Source organism: Pelophylax lessonae (assembly GCF_965119305.1).
Source record: "Pelophylax lessonae genome assembly, chromosome: 7".
Lineage (NCBI taxonomy): Eukaryota > Metazoa > Chordata > Amphibia > Anura > Ranidae > Pelophylax > Pelophylax lessonae.
In genome coordinates, this window is record NC_138774.1 from 61,518,584 (window position 1) to 61,539,874 (window position 21,291).

The following is a 21,291-nucleotide window of genomic DNA, read 5'->3' on the forward strand; positions in this document are numbered from 1 at the left end:
GTCTGTACAAAAATTTGTTTCCTCATGTGACATCTGTGCAAGGTCCAAAATTGACTCTACAAAACCATCTGGTCTACTTTGCAGTCTACCAATACCCAAGGTTCCATGGGAAGTTGTGTCCTTAGACTTTATAGTAGAATTACCACCTTCCAAAGGATTTACTACCATTCTAGTGTCAGTGGACCATCTGACAAAGATGGCACATTTCATTTCTATTCACAGACTACCTTCATCTAAGCAAACAGCGGAATTACTAGTGAAACGTGTTCAAGCTACATGGAATTCCAAAGACTCTTTTATCTGACCGAGGTTCACAGTTCATCTCCAAGTTTTGGCAAGTTCTATGTCATATACTACGTATTGAGTGAAAACTTACTTCTCCCTACCACCCTCAGACCAATGGACAAACTGAAAGAGTCAACCAGTGCATTGAACAATATTTGCATTGCTACACCTCATACCTACAGGATGATTGGGTGGACCTCCTCCCTCTGGCAGAATTTGCTTATAACAATGCAACCCACAGTACTACTAAGCAAAGTCCGTTCTACCTAAACTATGGGTTTCATCCCACACTTCTTCCACCACGCATCCTACCATCAAGTACCCCAGTAGCCTCTGACTATCTTACCCAAATAAAAGACTCTCTGGGTTTACTTAACACCACCATCTCACATGCTCATAGCCAACAAAAAAGGTACTACGACCTTCGTAGAAGACCTTCTCCTCAATATGCTATTGGGGATCTCATTTGGCTATCTACGAAAAACTTGAGGTTAAAGATCCCCAGTAAAAAGCTTGGACCTTTGTTTCTGGGACCTTTCCCAATTAAGAAGCTCATTGGGAGAGCTGCAGTTCAACTCACTTTACCGGCAGATCTTAGAATACACCCCATCTTTCACGTGTCGTTACTGACACCACACGTTCCCAACCAAGGAATAAGACCTACCATCTTGCCTCCACCTCCAGTACAAGTTGAAGGCGGAGAGGAATTTGAGATTAGGGAGATTTTGGATTCTCGCATCCACAGAGGAAAACTCCAATATCTCATAAGATGGAAAAACTATGGACCCCAAGACGACACCTGGTTGGATACTTCTGACGTTCATGCTCCCAGGCTTATACGAAGGTTCCACTCCAAATACCCGGAGAGACCAGTGCTATAGGCCTTCCGGAGCCGGCCTTAAGGGGGGGGTACTGTAAGATTCTGGTACCTTCGGTACCCTTATAGCCCATTTCTTCTACATTTGCGTCCCACCTTTTCAGCTAGGTGGAACGCATATACCTGACTATCGCTTTAAGCCGCATGACGTCATCACTAGGCGCCGCTCTGAGCGGCTATTTCAATCGCCGGCTTTCACTCACAAGGTGTTCGTTCAAACCGCATGTTATACAGCCTTGTCTGACGCTGCCGAAGCCTCCAGCTATTTCCCCAATATCTGGATAGACCGGAGTCTCACTACTTGATCCTGTACCTCGCTACTGATCCTGTATCTCGCTACCTGATCACTATTTCATTACCGGACCCTTCATCTTTCTAACCAACTAGTGATAAGTACCCCACAGGGGATTCCTTCCTATCAACTTACACTATCTACTCTTGCATACTAAAGACTGTTGCTATCTATGCATTACTATTTCTATCATCTGCACTGTTACATAGATTGCTAGCTCTTGAGTCTACTACCATCTATATCCTTGCACTAAGTTAGCATCTCCTGTACACTTATGTAGAAGAGAATAAAGGGCTAGCCGACTGCCTAAATGAATACTTCTGTTTAGTTTTTACAGAAGAAAAAGAAGGAGAAGGACCTCCACTTGAAAGGATGACTAATGAATCGTTTGATGCATGTGTCTTTACAGAGGAAGACGTTCTAAGATTGCTGTCTAAAGTAAAGGCAAATAAGTCACAGGGTCCTGATGAGATACACCCAAGATTATTAAAAGAGCTTAGTGGTGAGCTGGCAAAACCATTAACAGATCTATTTAACCAATCATTAGTAACAGGAGTCGTCCCAGAAGATTGGAAATTGGCAAATGTCGTGCCCATTCACAAGAAAGGTAGTATGGAGGAATCGAGCAACTATAGACCAGTGAGTCTGACATCAATAGTAGGCAAATTAATGGAAACCCTATTAAAGGATAGGATTGTGGAACATCTTAAATCCCATGGATTGCAAGATGAAAAACAACATGGGTTTACTTCAGGGAGATCATGTCAAACAAATCTTATAGATTTTTTTGACTGGGTGACTAAAATAATAGACGGTGGAGGTGCAGTAGACATTGCATATCTAGATTTTAGTAAGGCTTTTGACACTGTCCCACATAGAAGACTTATCAATAAACTGCAGTCATTGAGCATGGACTCCCATATTGTTGAGTGGATTAGGCAGTGGCTGAGTGACAGACAACAGAGGGTTGTAGTCAATGGAGAACATTCAGAACAAGGTCATGTTACCAGTGGGGTACCTCAGGGATCTGTACTGGGACCAATTTTGTTTAATATCTTCATAAGTGATATTGCAAAAGGCCTCGATGGTAAGGTTTGTCTTTTTGCTGATGACACAAAGATATGTAACAGGGTTGATGTTCCTGGAGGGAAACGCCAAATGGAAAAGGATTTAGGAAAACTAGAAGAATGGTCAGAACTCTGGCAACTGAAATTTAATGTGGATAAGTGCAAGATAATGCACCTGGGGCGTAAAAACCCAAGGGCAGAATATAGAATATTTGACACAGTCCTGACCTCAGTATCTGAGGAAAGGGATTTAGGAGTAATTATTTCAGAAGACTTAAAGGTGGGAAGACAATGTAATAGAGCAGCACGAAATGCCAGCAGAATGCTTGGATGTATAGGGAGAGGTATAAGCAGTAGAAAGAGAGAAGTGCTTATGCCGCTGTACAGAACACTGGTGAGACCTCACTTGGAGTATTGTGCGCAGTACTGGAGGCCATATCTCCAGAAGGACATAGATACTCTAGAGAGAGTTCAGAGAAGAGCTACTAAACTAGTACATGGATTGCAGGAAAAAACTTACCAGGAAAGGTTAAAGGACCTTAACATGTATAGCTTGGAAGAAAGAAGAGACAGAGGGGATATGATAGAAACTTTTAAATACATAAAGGGAATCAACTCGGTAAAGGAGGAGAGCATATTTAAAAGAAGAAAAACTACCACAAGAGGACACAGTTTTAAATTAGAGGGGCAAAGGTTTAAAAGTAATATGAGGAAGTATTACTTTACTGAGAGAGTAGTGGATGCATGGAATAACCTTCCTGCAGAAGTGGTAGCTGCAAATACAGTGAAGGAGTTTAAGCATGCATGGGATAGGCATAAGGCTATCCTTCATATAAGATAGGGCCAGGGACTATTCATAGGATTCAGATATATTGGGCAGACTAGATGGGCCAAATGGTTCTTATCTGCCGACACATTCTATGTTTCTATGTTTCTATGTTACACTTCATCTGCTGTCCCCTACCACCTGTTACTTGTACATGATTGCTAACCTACCTGCATACTATCTATCACCATCTGCTACACTCCTGAACATTACTGTTGAGTGCCTATCATTGTTATCTACTCACGCCTGTCCTTTCAGCACATCACCTCTATACTATCATATACAAACTATCACTCCAGGAACACCCTATCTGAGTGTCTGTATATTTGCATGCTGAAGCAGGCTGGGCCACAATGATGAGTCTGGAGAGTTGGATATGGTGATTCAACACATCTCTACACGACTACTGAGTGGAGATTCTGCAGCTGCAAATCCAGTTCACTAAACAAACGCCGGAGCGTTACAACCTACAGTTTAGGAGCTCGGGACACCCGGACGGCGCGAGGTTCATGGCGTGGAGCCTGGACACGGACTCCCGAAGGGTACCCTCCTCCTATTTTATGATATGACATGCGGATGTTTTCTTGAAGAACATGTGAGTTGTTTACCTATCTTTTATATGCAATAAAGCTTTTAAAAACGGTATCACACTAGTGGGATTTTGCTTCTCTCCCCCTATGCTGCCGAGCCTTAATGGTTTTAGTTGGTGTGGAATCCGGTCTGTGTGCGCGGATCAAAGACTAATCCTTCAGGCTTTCATTGCTCAGGCACGAGAGTGTTCTGGGCCACAGCATCTGGTGAGTGGGCATTTCTCCTCACCCCTTGGAGCACGGTGGTGGTGGTGACCCTTTGAAAGCTACACCTGTTTATCAAACCATCCCAGGATATATGTTGAAGAATCATGGACTGATTGATATCAATACTATTTTCCTGATGCTTCTGTGACATCTGTGCAGTACTGCACTCTGTGTAGTCATACTAGTTGTGTATTTACATACATACATATATGGCACTAACTTCTGGTTAAGTTTTGCGCTACTGGTTTATTTAGAGAGTATTTTGAATACCTTCTACTTTTTCTATTGCTATACATATTCTTTGTAAAGTAGAAGCATTGCCATTCAATACATCCTATATCATCCTCATTAAGCGCTTGGGGTTGTTTACTATAGGTTTCGGTGGGTTTTGTAAGCTTTCTTCTATACGTTGTATATACAGCATTTGTGCCCTGGTATTCTTCGCATGGATTGGAACACAGTTTTTTTGCTTTTTTTATGAAAGAAAGTAATGTTTGATGAAAAGTTGCCTTTTTAATATTGACCGGATATTGTCATAAATTAATGACAATATCCCAATATATAATTATAAAAATATTTGATTATTAGGCCCTTGAAAGAGTGTGACAATTCCTGTTGCCTGACTGTGTGTGGGGGGGGGGGGGGGAAGACCCAAAAATCCAGTGACCCTTATGGGGGTAGCACTACAGTTAGTTTAGGGAAAGATTGTTGCCTCTGTTTGCAATGCCAAGTTAATTAAGTAAAGCTTTTCAAACTTTGCCTTTGGCCTCTTTCACACAGACATTCAGCATCTCCATTCTTCTTTAAGGAGCAGCAGGTGTAAACGGACACGTGTCAGTTTACACCCGCCTACATCCAATCCGATCCACCAAACAGACGGATGGGTATACGAATCGGATCGGATGGCAGTCGGGTGTAAACAGAAAGCATCTGGCTGCCCATAGAGGAGAGTGATCTGAGTCCGCTCTGCATGAGTGGACCAGACATATATAGTTACATAGTTAGTGAGGCTAAAAAAAGACACCAGTCCATCCAGTTCAAGCTATGATGAGTGTGTGTGTGTGTGTGTGTGTGTGTGTTTATGTCAATAGTACCTAAAATTCACCTGTATGTCATGGTCGTTAAGGTGCCCATCTAAAAGTTTTTTTGAAACTATCGATGTTCCTTGCGGATACCACTGCTTGTGGAAGAGAGTTTCACATCCTTACCGCTCTAACGTTATCAAACCCTTTACGAAACGGCTTCTCTACTAATTTTTTGCGAATGGCCGCAATTCCTTTTATATTCCCTTTCACTGAATAGTTTGGTCCCTATGCTAGGGACACCAGTACGATATTTGTACATTAATATTATATCCCCTCTCAAGCGTCTCTTCTCCAGAGGGAATAAGTTCATTTCTTGTAGTCTTTCCTCATAGCGGGGATCCTCCAGTCCCTTTATTAGCTTTGTTGCCCTTCTCTGGACTCTCTCCAGTTCCAGCACTTTCCTTCCTGAGGACCGGCACCCAGAACTGGACTGCATACTCCAGATGCCGCTGGACCAGAGTCTTGTAGAGTGGGAGAATTATTGTTTTATCTCTGGAGTGAATCCCCTTTTTAAAACATGCCAATTTACTGTTGGCTTTGCTTTCAGCAGCTTGATATTGCATGCTATTGCTGATCTTGTCGTCTACTAGGACCCCCAGGTCCTTTTCCATCTTAGATTTCCCCAAAGGCTCTCCCCTAGTGAGTAACTTGCGTTCATATTTATGACACCCAAATGCATTACCTTACATTTTTCAACATTAAACCTCATTTGCCATGTAGATGCCTATCCCATTATTAAAAAAAAATAAATAAAAAAGATAAAAGCAGCGCCAAAAATGAAGATATTAAATATAAACGTCCAGTTTATTGTGATACAGTCCAAATTGTTATAGTCCCATGTAGAGGCAATGAAGAGGGGAGAACCAGAGCAAAGTCCCAGATACCAGTGATTGAAATCAGAAGAGATGTACACCCAATCGTGGTAGTCTCACAAATTGCTTACAAGAAACGATTGACCCCCTAAGGTGGTCAAACCAGGCATGTAAACCTCAACAGATAAATGAGCCAGGGAAAGCCAAAGAACAAGATGCTGGGGGTTGGTTGATCCTTATCTACCTGTTGGATAGTATGGGGTTTGCCACCGTCCCTAACGTAATCGTATAAGGGGTAGGTACCTCAAGCCTAGGGGTAAGGGGGACTTTATGGGCAATGTGATAGGAAGTAAAATGAAATGCAGACAATAGTAAAAAATAAAAATAATAATCGTGTTTGTTTACTGTATAGAAAGCATTATATATACAGTACAGAACAATACGGGTGAGGGGTTGTAGACCCCTAAGTGAAGAAGGTGATAAAGGTAATGAAGAAGTGACAAATTGTGAAAGTTGTGACTTAATAAATGGGAAGCTTCTCTCTGTGGTTAGAGAGTTTTCCTATGTTCGCGTCCCAACGCGTTTCGGCTCGTTCCTGAAGCCTTTTTCAAGGGTATAAGTCACACTTGTATCTGTAATAATCATATGAATGGTCATGGTTACAAATTGGTGAATACCATTGATTGGTAGATCCAACAGTGATATTTTCAAAAAAATTGATACATACATTCATGTTTTGCCATAAGCGGTGATGCCGTCCCTCAGAACAGCGAGAGCGCGAGCCTTGTAACCTGCAAAGTATTGATTGAGTTCAGGTGAAACGTGTTAGTCTTTAAGGGGTGCTATGTGTATTGAATGGACTTAGACTTACTGACTGTGTCACAGGTTTCTTAGAGCCCCTATTGGCCGGATAGAACGTCAGGTAGTCCCATCCGAATGATGCTCTGGTGTCTGCTATATCCCACTCCGGATTGGAACTGTGTGTCCAGCCTGGAGGTGTCTGTGTACAAATTTGTTGATGCTGAGTATTTGGAATTTTCGAGTAGTTTGGGGGTATACATATAGTACAACAATTGTATCTGAACCCTTTCTTGGTGTGTACCTTGTAGGGTTCTCTATTGCATAAAGGTCGAGCATATGTTCCAATGCGTACTTGACCCTCCGAGTTGTGTGCCCCAGTTGGTTGCTGGCTGTAAAGATACATATACACAACAAAAATTTAGTCCGTGTGTGCGGCTGTCTCTTATGTGTGGCCATAAGTAGCCGTATGTGTGGCTAGGTGGGAAGTACTCTTAGGTTTATATATGAATCAATGGTATTCACCAATTTGTAACCATGACCATTCATATGATTATTACAGATACAAGTGTGACTTATAACCTTGAAAAAGGCTCCAGGAACGAGCCGAAACGCGTTGGGATGCGAACATAGGAAAACTCTCTAACCACAGAGAGAAGCTTCCCATTTATTAAGTCACAACTTTCACAATTTGTCACTTCTTCATTACCTTTATCACCTTCTTCACTTAGGGGTCTACAACCCCTCACCCGTATTGTTCTGTACTGTATATATAATGCTTTCTATACAGTAAACAAACACGATTATTATTTTTATTTTTATTTTTTACTATTGTCTGCATTTCGTTTTACTTCCTATCACATTGCCCATAAAGTCCCCCTTACCCCTAGGCTTGAGGTACCTACCCCTTATACGAAGATGCTGGAACTATCAAACCGAAACTCTCCAAACCATCTCCAAGTTAACTCAAAAAATAAGGGTCAACAATAGTGCAGACTGTACAAACAGGCGTTTATTAAATAAAATTATTGCACTTACAATCTTGTGAAAGAATCAAGGCATATCATAAAATGAACCGCGGTGTAAAAAGCGTGGTGACCGTTCCATCAGTTGTGTCGCCTTACGCGTGTCGTCAAAGGAAATTACATAGTTAGAGGCGGAGCTTGTAGGGACATCAGCACGCAGAAATAGTAACATGCCAGAAATGACAAAAGCGGAAATAACCACTAATGCCCTCCACTCAGCAGGCACCAGAAACCGGAAGCTCAAGGGGCGAACACAACGTTCATAAATATCCCAAGAATACTGGAACAGATGGAGCATTGATTATAAACCTAACCGGCCGGCCAAATGTTAAAATACATATTAAGCAATAAAAACAGGCTATATTAACAAAAACATAACTGGAAATGACACATGCAGAAATACATATCCAAATGCGTTCCACTGGGCAACAACCCCAATCCGGAAGTCCCTAAAACAGCCGCAAAACATGCCCATTTAAGGGTCAGTTGTAAATAAGAAGGAAGAGAACAAGGATCACAGGAACATGGTACAAGCTGAAGATCAATCAGCAACTTCAATCACTGGCACACTTCCTTATAAAGGCCCATGTGATGTGCTCCCCCTCTTTATTGCCTCTACATGGGACTATAAAAATTTGGACTGTATCACAATATCCTGGACATTTATATTTAATATCTTCATTTTTGGCGCTGCTTTTATCTTTTTTATTTATGCTATAAGTTTGTAATCTACTTACTGTATTTAGCTGGCTGCCTTATTAATTTATCACTTATGGTTTATATGTTTTTTCTAAGCGCAGATATCACCATCCTTTTTTGTATTACCATCCCATTATTTTGTTCAGGTCATCTTGTAAGATTACCATATCCTGCGTAGAATTTATTGCCCTGCTCAATTTAGTATCGTTCGCAAATACAGAGATTGAGCTGTTTATCCCATCCTCTAGGTCGTTTATGAATAAATTAAATAGGGTTGGTCCCAGGACAGATACTTGGGGGACCTCACTGTCCACACCAGACCATTCCGAGTACTCCCCATTTATCACCACCCTTTGGACTCGCCCCTGCAGCCAGCTTTTAATCCAGGTACTCACTCTATGGTCCATACCTACGCACCTTAGTTTGTATAGTAAGCGTTTGTGGGGAACTGTATCAAATGCCTTTGCAAACTCCAGATACACCACACCCACAGGCCTTCCTTTATCTAGATGGCAACTCACTTCTTCATAGAAGGTTAATAGATTGGTCTAACAAGAGGGTTTTTTCATGAATCAATGCTGATTTCTACTAATGATACTGTTTTTATTACTAAAGTCTTGTAAATAATCCCTTATCACCCCCTCCAATATCTTACAGACTATTGATGTTAGGCTAACCGGCCTGTAGTTCCCCGGGATATATCCCGGCCCTTTTTTAAATATCGGTACCAGGTTGGCTTTTTTCCAATCAGCTGGTACCATTCCCGTCAGTAGACTATCCATAAAAATTAGAAACAATGGTCTGGCTATCACCTGGCTGAGTTCTTTAAGGACCCTCTGGTGTAAGCTATCTGGACCCGGGGACTTATTTATGTTAAGTTTTTCAAGTCTGTCTTCTGTTAACCATGAGGGTGCTTCCTGTCACATGTTATTAACTTTAACATTACAAGCTGGGTTAATGTAGCCCCCCAATTCCTTTGTGAAGACTGAGGAGAAGAATTTATTTAGCACCTTCTCCTTCTCTCTGTCCTTTGTAGCCAGATTCCCATCGTCGTCCTTTATGGGGACAATGTGTTCTGGTCTCACTTTCTTACTATTTATATAGTTAAAGAATTTATTGGGGTTTTTTTTACTCTCTTCCGCTATGTGCCTTTCGTGTTCTATTTTAGCTGCCATAATTTTTCTCTTACATTTCTTATTTCATTCTTTGTAATTTTGGAATGCTGCCAATGGACATGGACCTGTCATCCACCTGCTTATCAGGGATTGGTAGAGAGATCCCCTGCTGAGCAAGTGAATTGCAGCCACAGTCCACCCCATGTGAAAGGGAACTTTGCCTGGCTGTAAGGGGAGCAATGCAAGTAACTGGCACATAGCCTGCAGTTCAGGTCAGCTAAGCACATTAAAGTATAAGGATAATGGTACAAGGGTTAATACAGTGTGAAGATATCAGTGATTACGAGGGGTAATGAAGGTTTCTCTAGCAGCCTGTCGTAAGCGACAGGTGGGATACCCTCTTGCAGGAGGAGTTGTCGGCACTCCCTCCATTAGTGGTCTGTCTCCCACAGCAACAGGAGTAGATCAGCACCACAGAGATCCCCTGCCTGTACACAGGTATAGAAGAGGAAGAGTTAGGTAAAGTGCATGCATAGAGACAGCGCTAGGTGCACGAACCCCATATATTTACTGGGAGTGACATAGCAGTAATACACTGGACAGGTGGAGCTGGTCCCTCCTAAATGATTCAGTGACCGTGGTGGTGGATATTTACATCAAAGGAGTTTACTAGAGTTCAGTCATCTATTCAAATAAAAGGTACCCCATGTAAAGGGCAGTGACCCTATTCAAAGTGCCTAGCATAGCCCAGAAGAACCCACCCTGGGAAAGGCTTCTCATGTGACCCTTGCTTGGTCATGAAAAGGGAAACATTGAGGACGTGATTATCACTTCACAACCCCTGCCCTACCCACATACTGGTTGGCGAAGTTATCTGGTCTAAATTACTTTGGAACAGAGTGTGCTTTACAGAGTATTGGAGAACTGGGGAATGAAATGTTCAACACTAGTTAACTCTTCAGGTTATGAGGTGAGGAGTGACAAGGAGGTACAGCCAGTTTGGGAGAGGGATCGGTGGAGGCTGGTGACAGAGGTTCTGTAGACAGTGGTGGCTTGGTACTTGGCGCACCTTACTGAGTGCCTAAGTCCCTATCTTAGGGCCCACTGTGGAATGAAACTCTCCACGGAACTGGGCCTGGAACCACATGTGTGTGAGAGATAGCAAAACAAGTTTGGCAGCTCCCCTCTTTATTTTTGGACTGAACACGAGTAATGAGCAAATTGTGTTGTGAAGAGCAGATGGATGACAATCAGTGGCAAGCACTATTCCCCTCAAAGTGACTCAGAAGTCAGTGGCGGGACAGGTGTCACTGGATGTTATCCTTCTGTATGCTGGGCCCCAGTGAAGTAGTTTGGCCACCAGCCATGTGGTGGTGCTCACCCACATGTGAAACAAACAGTACACTACAACAAGCATGCAGTTCCCCCATGCTGATATAAAGAAAGGAGATTCCCAGCTCTGCAGCTACATGTACACAAAGTGATGGGAATCATTTAATTTTTGGCAGGATCAACAGGTACTGTATTTTTCTGTGATTGTATAATTTACTTAAGAGAAAAAACGAAAGGAAACGTGCATGTATTGTTGAGAATACTAAATATGTTTTGTTTTTTACCCAGATATATCCTTTAACAACATAGCGTGTACCTTACATACGGGTAGTTTTGGCAATTGTTTTGTTGTTTGATAAGAACATGAGGTAAGATCATTTCCTGGTGACATTTCCTTTTATATAGATGATTAAGAAAATGACTCACCAATTATATCATCAAAGGCCTTCTTCAGTGCATCTATACTTTCCATCTGGAAGACGTGTTTCTCTCGATCCTTTTTGGAGGCAATATCATTAAGCTCATCCTGGCTGATGTCATCACCCAGGCCAAACACATAAATATCTGTGTAGAAGGGAACATTGGCCTCATTATAAGTGCTGTCAAGCCATAAGCTATTTTTTTTTTTTTTAATCTTTTTATTAAAGTTTTGAACACAAACAACAAACAACAAAACAGGTACATTCGGCTCCCAATACAACAATCATTGAAACAGTAAATGAGAGTTCAGTGCCCACGTAGGGGTCAAGATCAGAGGAAGCAGCATATCACAAGGAATGATAAAATCCCCCAAATAAGGGGGTGGTGGACTATGCCCAGAATAATAGAGGTAGTACAACTGTAGGACCCCATAGGAGGTTACTCCGGTTAGGCAAAGCCAAAGCCGGGTGGCGAGGTCAGGAGCTAATCCACCATGGCAGTGGAGGGGTCAGACAGCCATCTTGCCCAGACTCTATCGTGTTTTTTAGGGCAACCTCTATGAGCATATGTATCACGATACAGAGGTATCACTGAATTCACTAGCTTCTTCCACTGCTGTACCGTGGGAGGAGCCCGCTGTTTCCAGTATAGCGTGATATTTTTCCTAGCATAGAAGAGCAACACATAAGCAATTTTTTATTGAGCCTTGTCATTGTAACGCTACCCCCAGAAGGGTCGCTGAATGATGCTTGTCCTCTGGAACTGCCCTGACCTTGCAAACACCTCGACCCTTGTGATACTCTAGGTCAGTGATTGCTAACCTTGGTACTAAACCTGTCCAAATAAATGCATGTGCTTCCATTGCTGGAGACTTACAAAATTTAGAGTTAGGTCCACAGATAATGGGGTGCCTTGTCGGGGTCCCCCCCCCTAAGATCCACACGGCCCCCTTGTGACGACATCAACTCAGCATGCACCAGTTGGTGACGTCACAGGAGGTGCCACGAGGTGGCGTCGCTAGGTGGCCTGCTCCTAAGCTATTTAAGAACTGTCACACGGCAGAGTAGGCAGACAGCAAGAGCCTTTTGTGTGGGTCAAGGTTTTATTTATTTTTTTTTTTTCAGGGTCTTTTTTCAGGTGGCAGGCATCATGATTTCCAATGGATCTACCCTGGAAAACAATGTTTTTTAATTTATAAAGCGTTTGTTACTCTAAAAAAAAAAAAAAAAAAGATCCTGTTCCCTCAAGGCATGTTATACAGCACAGCACAGCACAGCGCTTGTGCTGTGTCATTTGCCCCCCTGTATCACCTAAAAAACCTGGTTGACCCAGTTTCTACCCCTCTGTAAGTTTACGTGCCTCCGTCATCTTCAACTTTGCACTGTTCTCACTGTCCTCCTCTCACCCCCCTTCCCCTCCCTGCCTGTCTACTTGTGTCAGTGCCCGCCCCTCCCCTCCTGCTGCTCTTATATTTAATTTAAAATCATGCCACCCCCTCTGTAATATAACAATAAGTGCCCCTGTGTCTCTATTACAGAAAAAAATATGCTGATCTGTACCTATATCAGAGCGGATCCTGCAATCACGTGACCACTCTCGCTCTCCTCTCTACCCCTCCTCCCATGCTGATGTCAGCGGCAGTGCTGGACCCTGCCCAATGGAGCTGTCAGCCGGGCAGAGAAAAGAGCTGAGGAGTCAGCTGAGCGCCAGGAGCCACACTGATATAGGTATAGATCGGCAAATTTTTTCTGTAACACAGACACTTGATCTTATATTACAGAGGAGAGGGGATGATTTTATAAAAGTGGCTTAGCAACCATTTTAATAAATGAATTGTCAAAAACTATGTCTGTGTTTTCATTTCTTTTTGACACTTTTTTTGGTGAATTAGTAGGGGTACAATGTACTCCATAGTCATTCACATGGGAGGCCAGGATCTGGGGACCCCCTTGTTAAAGGGGGCTTCCATATTCTGATAAGCCCTCTGCCTACAGACCCCAAAAATCATCACCCAGGGTTGTGGGGAAGAGGCCCTTTTCCCCATCAACATAAGGACAAAGTGCTTTGGTGTGGAGGGGGGCAGAGCCCCAAAGCACCCCCCCATGTTGAGAGCATGTGGCCTGGTATGGTTCAGGAGGTGGTGCGCTTGCTCGTCCCACCCTCCCCCCCCCCCTTTCCTGGGTTGCCAGGCTACATGCTCAGGTAAGGGTCTGGTATGGATTTTGGGGGGCTCCACACAATTTTTTTTTAATTTTAGCACAATTTTTTTAATGCTGCCAATGATTTTTTTTTTGCATTCACCAGTCAGCGGGGAAGCACGCTGACAGCTGATGAGTCATCCATTTGTTAAGGACGTGGCGGCCAGCTTCCCGCTCCGCTTCCTAAAGAGAAGTATGGGATTTGGGTTTTTTTTAGAATCATACTTACCTAAGTGGATGCAGTATCAGTCTGATGCTGCATCTGTCCGCCCACCGGCTCTAACACTGAGAAACGAGTGATCTAACACCACAGATCGTTTGGTTCTCACAGCTCTCCGAGCAGAGAGCTGGTGATTGTCAGTTACTACTCTCTGCTCTGCCCCCTCCTCGCTCACTGGAGCAGGTGCGGCCAGCTCAGGTTCTCAGCAGCTTGCTGAGAGGGTAAATCAGGAGCCGATCCAGGCATGTGGGCGGATCCCAAACCCAACCCCAGTGTCGCGATCTTGCCCGAGCCTGGACCGTGGTCTGCCGAAAAGGGATCACAGGAGTGCAAAACGAACTACAAAAAAAAGTGCACTCCTATGATCCACAGGAGAAATACAGCCAAACGAGCTTTGGCTGCACTTTTCCTTGAACAACTAGATAAAGTTAAAGACGTCAATGGCCGCCGTCTCCAAAAATCCGCACCTGAGATGCATCTAAAATCTCAGCCAAACCGCAGAATAGCTGCTTAGGAAACTTGCAGTGAAAACGGAGGGGAAAGTCGCACCAGACATGTGTGAACCTAGCCTAAGGGTGAGGCACTAGCTGTAGAAGGGAAACCTGTCACAGAGCAATCAGACTCCCTACAGCCACTGGTGCAATACTAGGAGAGAAGGTAATGGTTCTATATGAGTGGGTAAAAGGCACCCCTAAATCTTTAAATACAGATCATTAGCAGAGAGTTTTGACGGCTATGAGTGTGCGGTAACCTGGAAAAATTGGTTGCCATGAAACCAATCCTTTGAAGCCAGTTGGATGCTGGCTTCAAAGGATTGTAAACCTTCCAACATGCACCTTGTGTTTTTCACTAGCATAAAATGTACATTGACCATGTGGTTTCAAATCACCATTGCCTGTGCACACAGTCTATAGTAGAGTTAGGCCGCTTTCACACTAGCGGGCTGTTCAGATCCGCCTGTACGTTTTTCCAGGCGGATCTGAATGGATGCCCCATGCATCTCTATGGGGCATCGGATGTCAGTGGAGACATGTCCGCTGACATCCGATCCGGTCCATCAAATCTGGACAGATGGAAACCCTATTATCCATCCAAAATGCATGGAACATCTGAGCACCCCCTTGCAGTTAAACACAGCCCTCACGTGGGCATACAATGTAGTACACCCTTGTGAATAAGGCCTAAAACCTAGTTAAAACAACAAAAACATTTTAAAGTGTACAATGCCTTTAAATAGTTTTAAATATTGATTTAATGAAAATAAAAGAAAAATGGTATGGAAAAAGATATAAACAGACAAGAAACAACAGCAAAATTAAAAGTAAAGCATATTTAAGTGGAGTTTGCCAGGACCTTTGTTCAGTGCAGAGCTCAGATCACTTGCACAGTAAAATAAAAGTTTTATACAACAGAGTCACTGGCCCTAGGAAAACATTACTCTTGGTGTCCATATACAGTATATGTTTCTGCATTTAGTATGGTAGGGAGCTTGGCGAGAACTTTGTTACTATAGACTGGAAGTGGGCTGAGAATGCCACATAGTTTGTTCATCTTGTAACATGTCCGGAACCACACCTGCGGCAATATTCATTGACTGTATTGGCATGGCTCACCCTTTAAGATACCAGTACACATGTACATCCTAAATTGTGAAGTGACAGACAGGTGTACAGTCTTGACCAATCATGCTATCCCCTTGGTTTACTGCAGAAGCATGAAGGTTGTAGCTGTGTCCATTGGACATTCACTAGGCCGTAAGTTCCTGCATATATTGCCTTGGCATTATCCGGCTCTGATTTGGACACTTATGTTTCAAAGGACATTGTGTCCTCAAAAGAGATAGCAATCTAATGAACCTTTAAAGTTAGATGGCAAGTTAAAAGCCCTTTAGGCCCAACCATCTATGAGTGGTGCTTGTCTGATTCCATTACAGCCAGGATGCCACATACCCAGTTTATCTTCACGATGGTCCTTCCTGATATCCAGAAATTCTCTGATCTTGTTTACTTCCACAGATGGGTCTCCACCCATATTATGTTTTCCTATTGAGTAAAGGAAAAAGGTTTATTCTTTTGTGGAGGCAGAAGCACTGATAGTACTGTTATGGAGATGAAGGCTTGCTGGCCAAACTGGTATTGTCATGAGCAAGATATGGACTAACTGTAATTATATAGAGTAGGACAATGCCTGACTTTAATAATAGGACATGGACTGCTATTGACAGGAGTAGCGCATTGAAGTACAGAGGATGTCAGGTGTAAGACATGAAAGATGGTTATTAGGAGCAAAATATTGATTAATGCAGGTCCTAATAAAGAGGGAAAAGGAGGAGGTTATCAGTGGTAAGCTGTAGAATAAAGGAGGTCGTCAAGAGTAAAACATGAACTGGCTAAGGTTCTTAGGAATAGACCATAGACTGACTAAAGTTGTCAGGAGTAGACCATGGAATGTCTAAGGTTGTCATGGGCAGACCATGGATTGACTAAGGCTGTCATGAGTAGACCAGTCAACACTAAGGTTGTCAGGTGTACTGTAGACCCTGGACTAACTATAGTTGTCAGTAGTAGTTAATGGACTGACTAAGGTTATCAAAAGCAGGGCATGAGCTTGATGAGATTTTCAGGAATTGGACAACACACTTACCATCAGTCATAAGTATAATAATATTAGAATAGTCGAGAAATTTGTCTTTGTTTCTTTCATTATCCAAAGACAGTTGATTATAGATTTCCTGAAGGGCAGCCCGTGTATTAGTTCCTTGTTTATCATCATGTTCTGTGGGAGTATAAATGGAAAAAAAAAAACAACCATGAACAAGGACATCTTCTGAAAAGTGATATAGTGTATATAGCACTTGGGCACATGATGGTCTTCCAGCTATGGGAGGAGGCAATATATACATCCCCACCAGCTGTAAGGGAAGTACAAACCCCAGCATGAGACATTTGGAGATTCTTCAACCACAGATAAACATATAGTTTCATCAAGAATGACATAGGAAGAATTTTGGCAACATGTCAGAGTAGAATAAAGAGCTCTCTCAGTCACCAGGCTCCCCATATAAGTTAAATATCATTCTTTTGTGAATTGGTAATTGAATAATCCAGCTAATACTTTACCTGAATATTTAAAATTTTTAATTGCTTCTATAACGTTTTCAGGTTCTGTATTGATATCAGACTCTGAAAGAGTCACAATCTTTTTTATTTTTGAAGCATAGGTGAGGACTGAATACCGAGGTGTAAAGTCAAAGCTGGAAACCTACAAACAAACATATGTATACATTAATATAAGATATAATGCCAAGTCAAAGATTGTCAGATCATATAGTTATTACAATTCCTATTAATAACAACAAAGTAAAGCACAAGGAGGATAGGCAAAGTGTAATAAGCCTTAACTGTTCAACTTGTGTGGCTATAGTAATCTGAAAGGTTTAAAATGTCTCCATGCCCCAGCTAGGTAACTACTGCACCACTCTGACCTCTCTAATAAACGCTATAAAAATTCTTTGTTGATCCACTTGTTGAATGCTGCCCGTGTCTGCATACTGTTAATCTGAAAAAGGGTATACCTCCCCATCGCTATTCATTTGGTTTAAGAAAATTGCTAAAATTCGCTTAATGGAAAGCATTACAGCCTTGCTTCAGGACAGGAGGAAAGATTCAGCCGTAGTTGGTTTTATTGGACTCTCTTTATCTGTTTAAAGGGACGTGCATCGATCATGCACTTGGGGGAGTGAGATTTTTCCCTTTTCACACTTCCAATCCCTCTCCCCCCTTCCCTTTATCTTCCCCCCAGTCTATAGACTGGATGGTATTTCGTTTAATCGATTTTGTTATAATTGCTTATGTTGAAGTCTGTATACTTCCTTCCAGCATTCTTATCTGTATGTAAAAGTATTAAAATAAAAGTTGTTTTAAAAAAAAAAAAAAAAAAAAAAAAAAAACTATATACTGCATCTCCACCCAAGGTCTGCTTTTTAAAAGTGCCCCCATTTGCCCCTTGCTACATAGACTTAATATATCTGTAGGGGAAAAAATGTAGATGATATACTTACTGTGACCCCAGCTTCTGTAGTACAGGGCATGAATTCATCTTCCTGCCAACAAGATCCTGGAGAGTGCTGAGTACTCCAAATTTTGTGTGAAGATGCTGCAGTACAGTGTAGGATCTTCTTCTCAGTAAGATTTGGGCTACTCAACATTCCCCTGGATCCCACCAGAAAGATGATTAGATAATCCTCACCTAGGTGCTTTGGGCAGAAGCCAGGGAAAAGGCAAGTGTAAAATCTAATGGTTTACCTTACAGGTGTTTGGACAATCAACATTCTGTGGTCATTGGATTAAGGTCCCTGTCCATTAAGTTGGCTACAATATGCTTGGGAAAGTTTCTGACGCTCAATACAAGAAAGCTGCTCTGGTGAGAAGTGAGATATGATCAACATTATAGAACACGTCTAGTTGAATGTGACTAACTACTACCAGCCATACCATACAATGAGAGCCTTCACAGACAGTCTCCTTTTTCTAAATGGTTGCTACTTGGAGCCCACTATGCCAGCACGTTCCTTCCACATTGTTGCTAAATTGATTTCATACTAGAAACACCAACATAGGTTCACCAGATTTGCTTCCTACCTTATCCTTTTGGGAAATTCAGTGCAGCCCCCAATAGGACATTGACATTCTGTTTGTGCAGCAGCTCTACACGGATTACCTAGTTAATGACATATACACCATTGCAGTTTCCGACTTCGGTCTATGTGCCCTATATGTAAGGCTGGCCATAGAGGACTCGCATTTCTTTTACAAAAAAATATTTAACGGATTCCCCCATCCACACAAGCAAGGTGGATGGAAGAATGCTACCCGCTGTGCCATTGTATTCTGACAGTGGGATTCTCTGCTGTTAGAATACACTGAATGCAGTTGCTGATCGACAAAAGTCTTCCACCATTTCAACATTCATCTTCGACAGAAGTTGATTGTTAGATTGGCTTCTATCGAGCAGGAATGGCCACACATTGGTCGAAATTCTATCCATCTATGGCTAGCTAAGTGTGGTGCTAGAAAAGGCAGTTAGTGGCAGCACCAGCCAGCTCTATGTTCTAAAATACCTTATTAAGTAAATCAGTAAATATATCAAACAGAAATAAAAAATAATTTATACAGTAACACAGCAAAAATATGTGAACATATAAAAAACACTGCATAAATCATTAGTGCAATTAGATTAAATATAATATACACTATGTATATATATATTGTAAGGGATTAGCTCGGTGGTAGGCGTGGATGACCCCTTTGGGGGTGCGTTTTCACAGAGAGATAGCCGAGCAGAGGTTGAAAACAAGACTAATTTATTCATGCAATTTACTTCACACAATTGCAAGCGTCAAAACAGCCAAAATAAAATAAAAGACAAAATAAATCCTTGCCTCTGTGGGCGGCTACCTTCTCACGCTGGAACCTACCTAAGAAGTCTTTCCAACCTACTGTTGGGCCGACACTGCTGATCCTACAGCAGACACTCAAATGTCCATTTGTTTGCTTTTCACACAGCACAAACATTGTCCATTGAACATGTCCCTTTGTTTTCTTTCACACAGCACATGTTCATTTATAACAGGATCCTTTACTCTTCAGATTCTTCATATTGAACACAGTTCATTTAACAGGTCCCTTTACTCTTCACACTCTTCACATGGAACACTTTGTCTTCTCACCTTTGAGACGTCTTCACTCGTGGTTACCCTCCTTAGCTTCACATCGCTTTAGGGGGTCTTCTCCCATGCTCACCAGCTTGTCGGGAGGCACACATCCGACTGTCCCCCTCTCCCAGCCCACACGGCGACAGGCGGCAGCAGTCCTTCTCCCATGCCCACACGGCGTCGGGAGGTACACGTATGTCTGTCCTCCTCTCCCAGCCTACACGGCGACAGGAGGCAGCACTCAATAGATTTTCTCTGGACAAATTATAGAGGCCTTGATCTCCTCATTCTGAACAGCTGAATGGTTTTCAACTTCCTGCTGGCTCTTTTTGCAGCCAACACCCTATAGTATCAGTGAACCCTTCAAAGCAGGTGGGAATGTGTCTCCTCTCAGTGACTACATTCCCAGATTTACCTGACTTCCTGTCACATACCCCCCCCTCTTGTTTCAACCCTAGGGTTGGGACACATATTTCCAGGCACGCATGTGTCAGGCACTGCTGACTCACTGATAAGCCTCCTATTATCCTCAAGCTTCCGGATGAAACTGTTTCTGTCATCTTCACTGACAGATTTCTCATAAATGCCACACAGTTTGTCTCTCATCTCATATACACATTCTTCAACTGCATTTTTGGCATAATTTTGCTCCTTCTCGTTTCTGTCATCTTCATTGACAGCTTTCTCATAAATGTCAGACAGCTTGTCCCTCATAACCGTCTGTCCAATCCACCATGGAGGACCGTGATCCATAGGCAACTCAATTGTGCTAGTCTTAATGTCTTCAACATTCTTGAGCCGCCTCTCTCTGCAATCCATAAAGGTTTTCCACAAAACTTTGAGAACCTCTGCTTCACTAAGCTTTGTTCCAAGTAGGGACTCTTGACGTCCCTCTGTGACTGGAGTTGCTTCTCCATACAGCTGTACACAATCATTGACTCTTTGTTTCTTGAGTTTAGCTTGCTCTAAGATGCTGTGCAGAGGATTTTTCATTTGCAACACCAGGCTGTCACCCATTTCTTCAAAGTGACCCCTGTTCCTTTTTCCAGAGACATCAATATCATTCACCAAACATGTTATATTCAGAGGCAGATCTGAAGCATTTGCACTCATCAACTTCTTATATATTTCGCCCTCCTGAGCGAGTCGCAGTAAAGGCCTACTATTTGATTTGATATCCAGTTTATATTTCTTGCCCAACTCTTCACAGAAGTAGCCAATCAGAACATTATCAACTTTCCTTCCACCAACATAGGGGTCAAAGGCAACAACACAGTTGAACCCAGCGATCTGGGTGGTATCCATTATAGACCTCCTCTCTGCATCAGTGAAGAAGCATGGAACTGCAACACATTCTTTTACAGGTTTCTTCAATGCACTTTCTGCTGAACTATTTGACCGCTCAAGGTCACCTAGTTCTTTTTCTCTATCTGAATTCCACATGGAATGCATCTCAAGATCACGATCAAACTTCTGCCACCCGTCTTTCACCAGTTCCATTTTGGAAACACTCCCTGAAAGGCACTTATTCATTTGCTTCACGTTTTCACCAACAGCCTTAGTTTTCCCCACTAGGTTTTCAGCCTGAACTGAGAAATCATCACATTTCTTACTCAGCTCCTTTGTTTGCTGAAGTTCTAATGATACATTTTCCAATGCTTGAAGTTTTTGAAGGAACGGTTTATTCCAAAGGGGTGATTCAAGCCACATGTCATCACATTTCTGAGGCT

General features: G+C 42.5%; 1 protein-coding gene and 1 long non-coding RNA gene across 2 annotated transcripts in view; one reads left to right on the forward strand and one right to left on the reverse strand.

Annotated features, from left to right (window-relative positions):
- The window catches only part of LOC309560041, a 156,877-nt gene that overhangs the window by 49,042 nt on the left and 86,544 nt on the right, over positions 1-21,291 (forward strand). The window lies entirely within an intron of this gene.
- The window catches only part of LOC309560037 (complement factor B-like), a 117,220-nt gene that overhangs the window by 47,972 nt on the left and 47,957 nt on the right, over positions 1-21,291 (reverse strand). Inside the window, exons 7-10 of the mRNA XM_082263540.1 lie at positions 16,968-17,109; positions 16,492-16,623; positions 15,798-15,890; positions 11,437-11,574 (exon numbers count right to left, since the gene is read on the reverse strand). Coding sequence (XP_082119666.1) covers positions 11,437-11,574; positions 15,798-15,890; positions 16,492-16,623; positions 16,968-17,109 — 505 coding nt within the window. The remainder of the gene's footprint in view (positions 1-11,436; positions 11,575-15,797; positions 15,891-16,491; positions 16,624-16,967; positions 17,110-21,291) is intronic.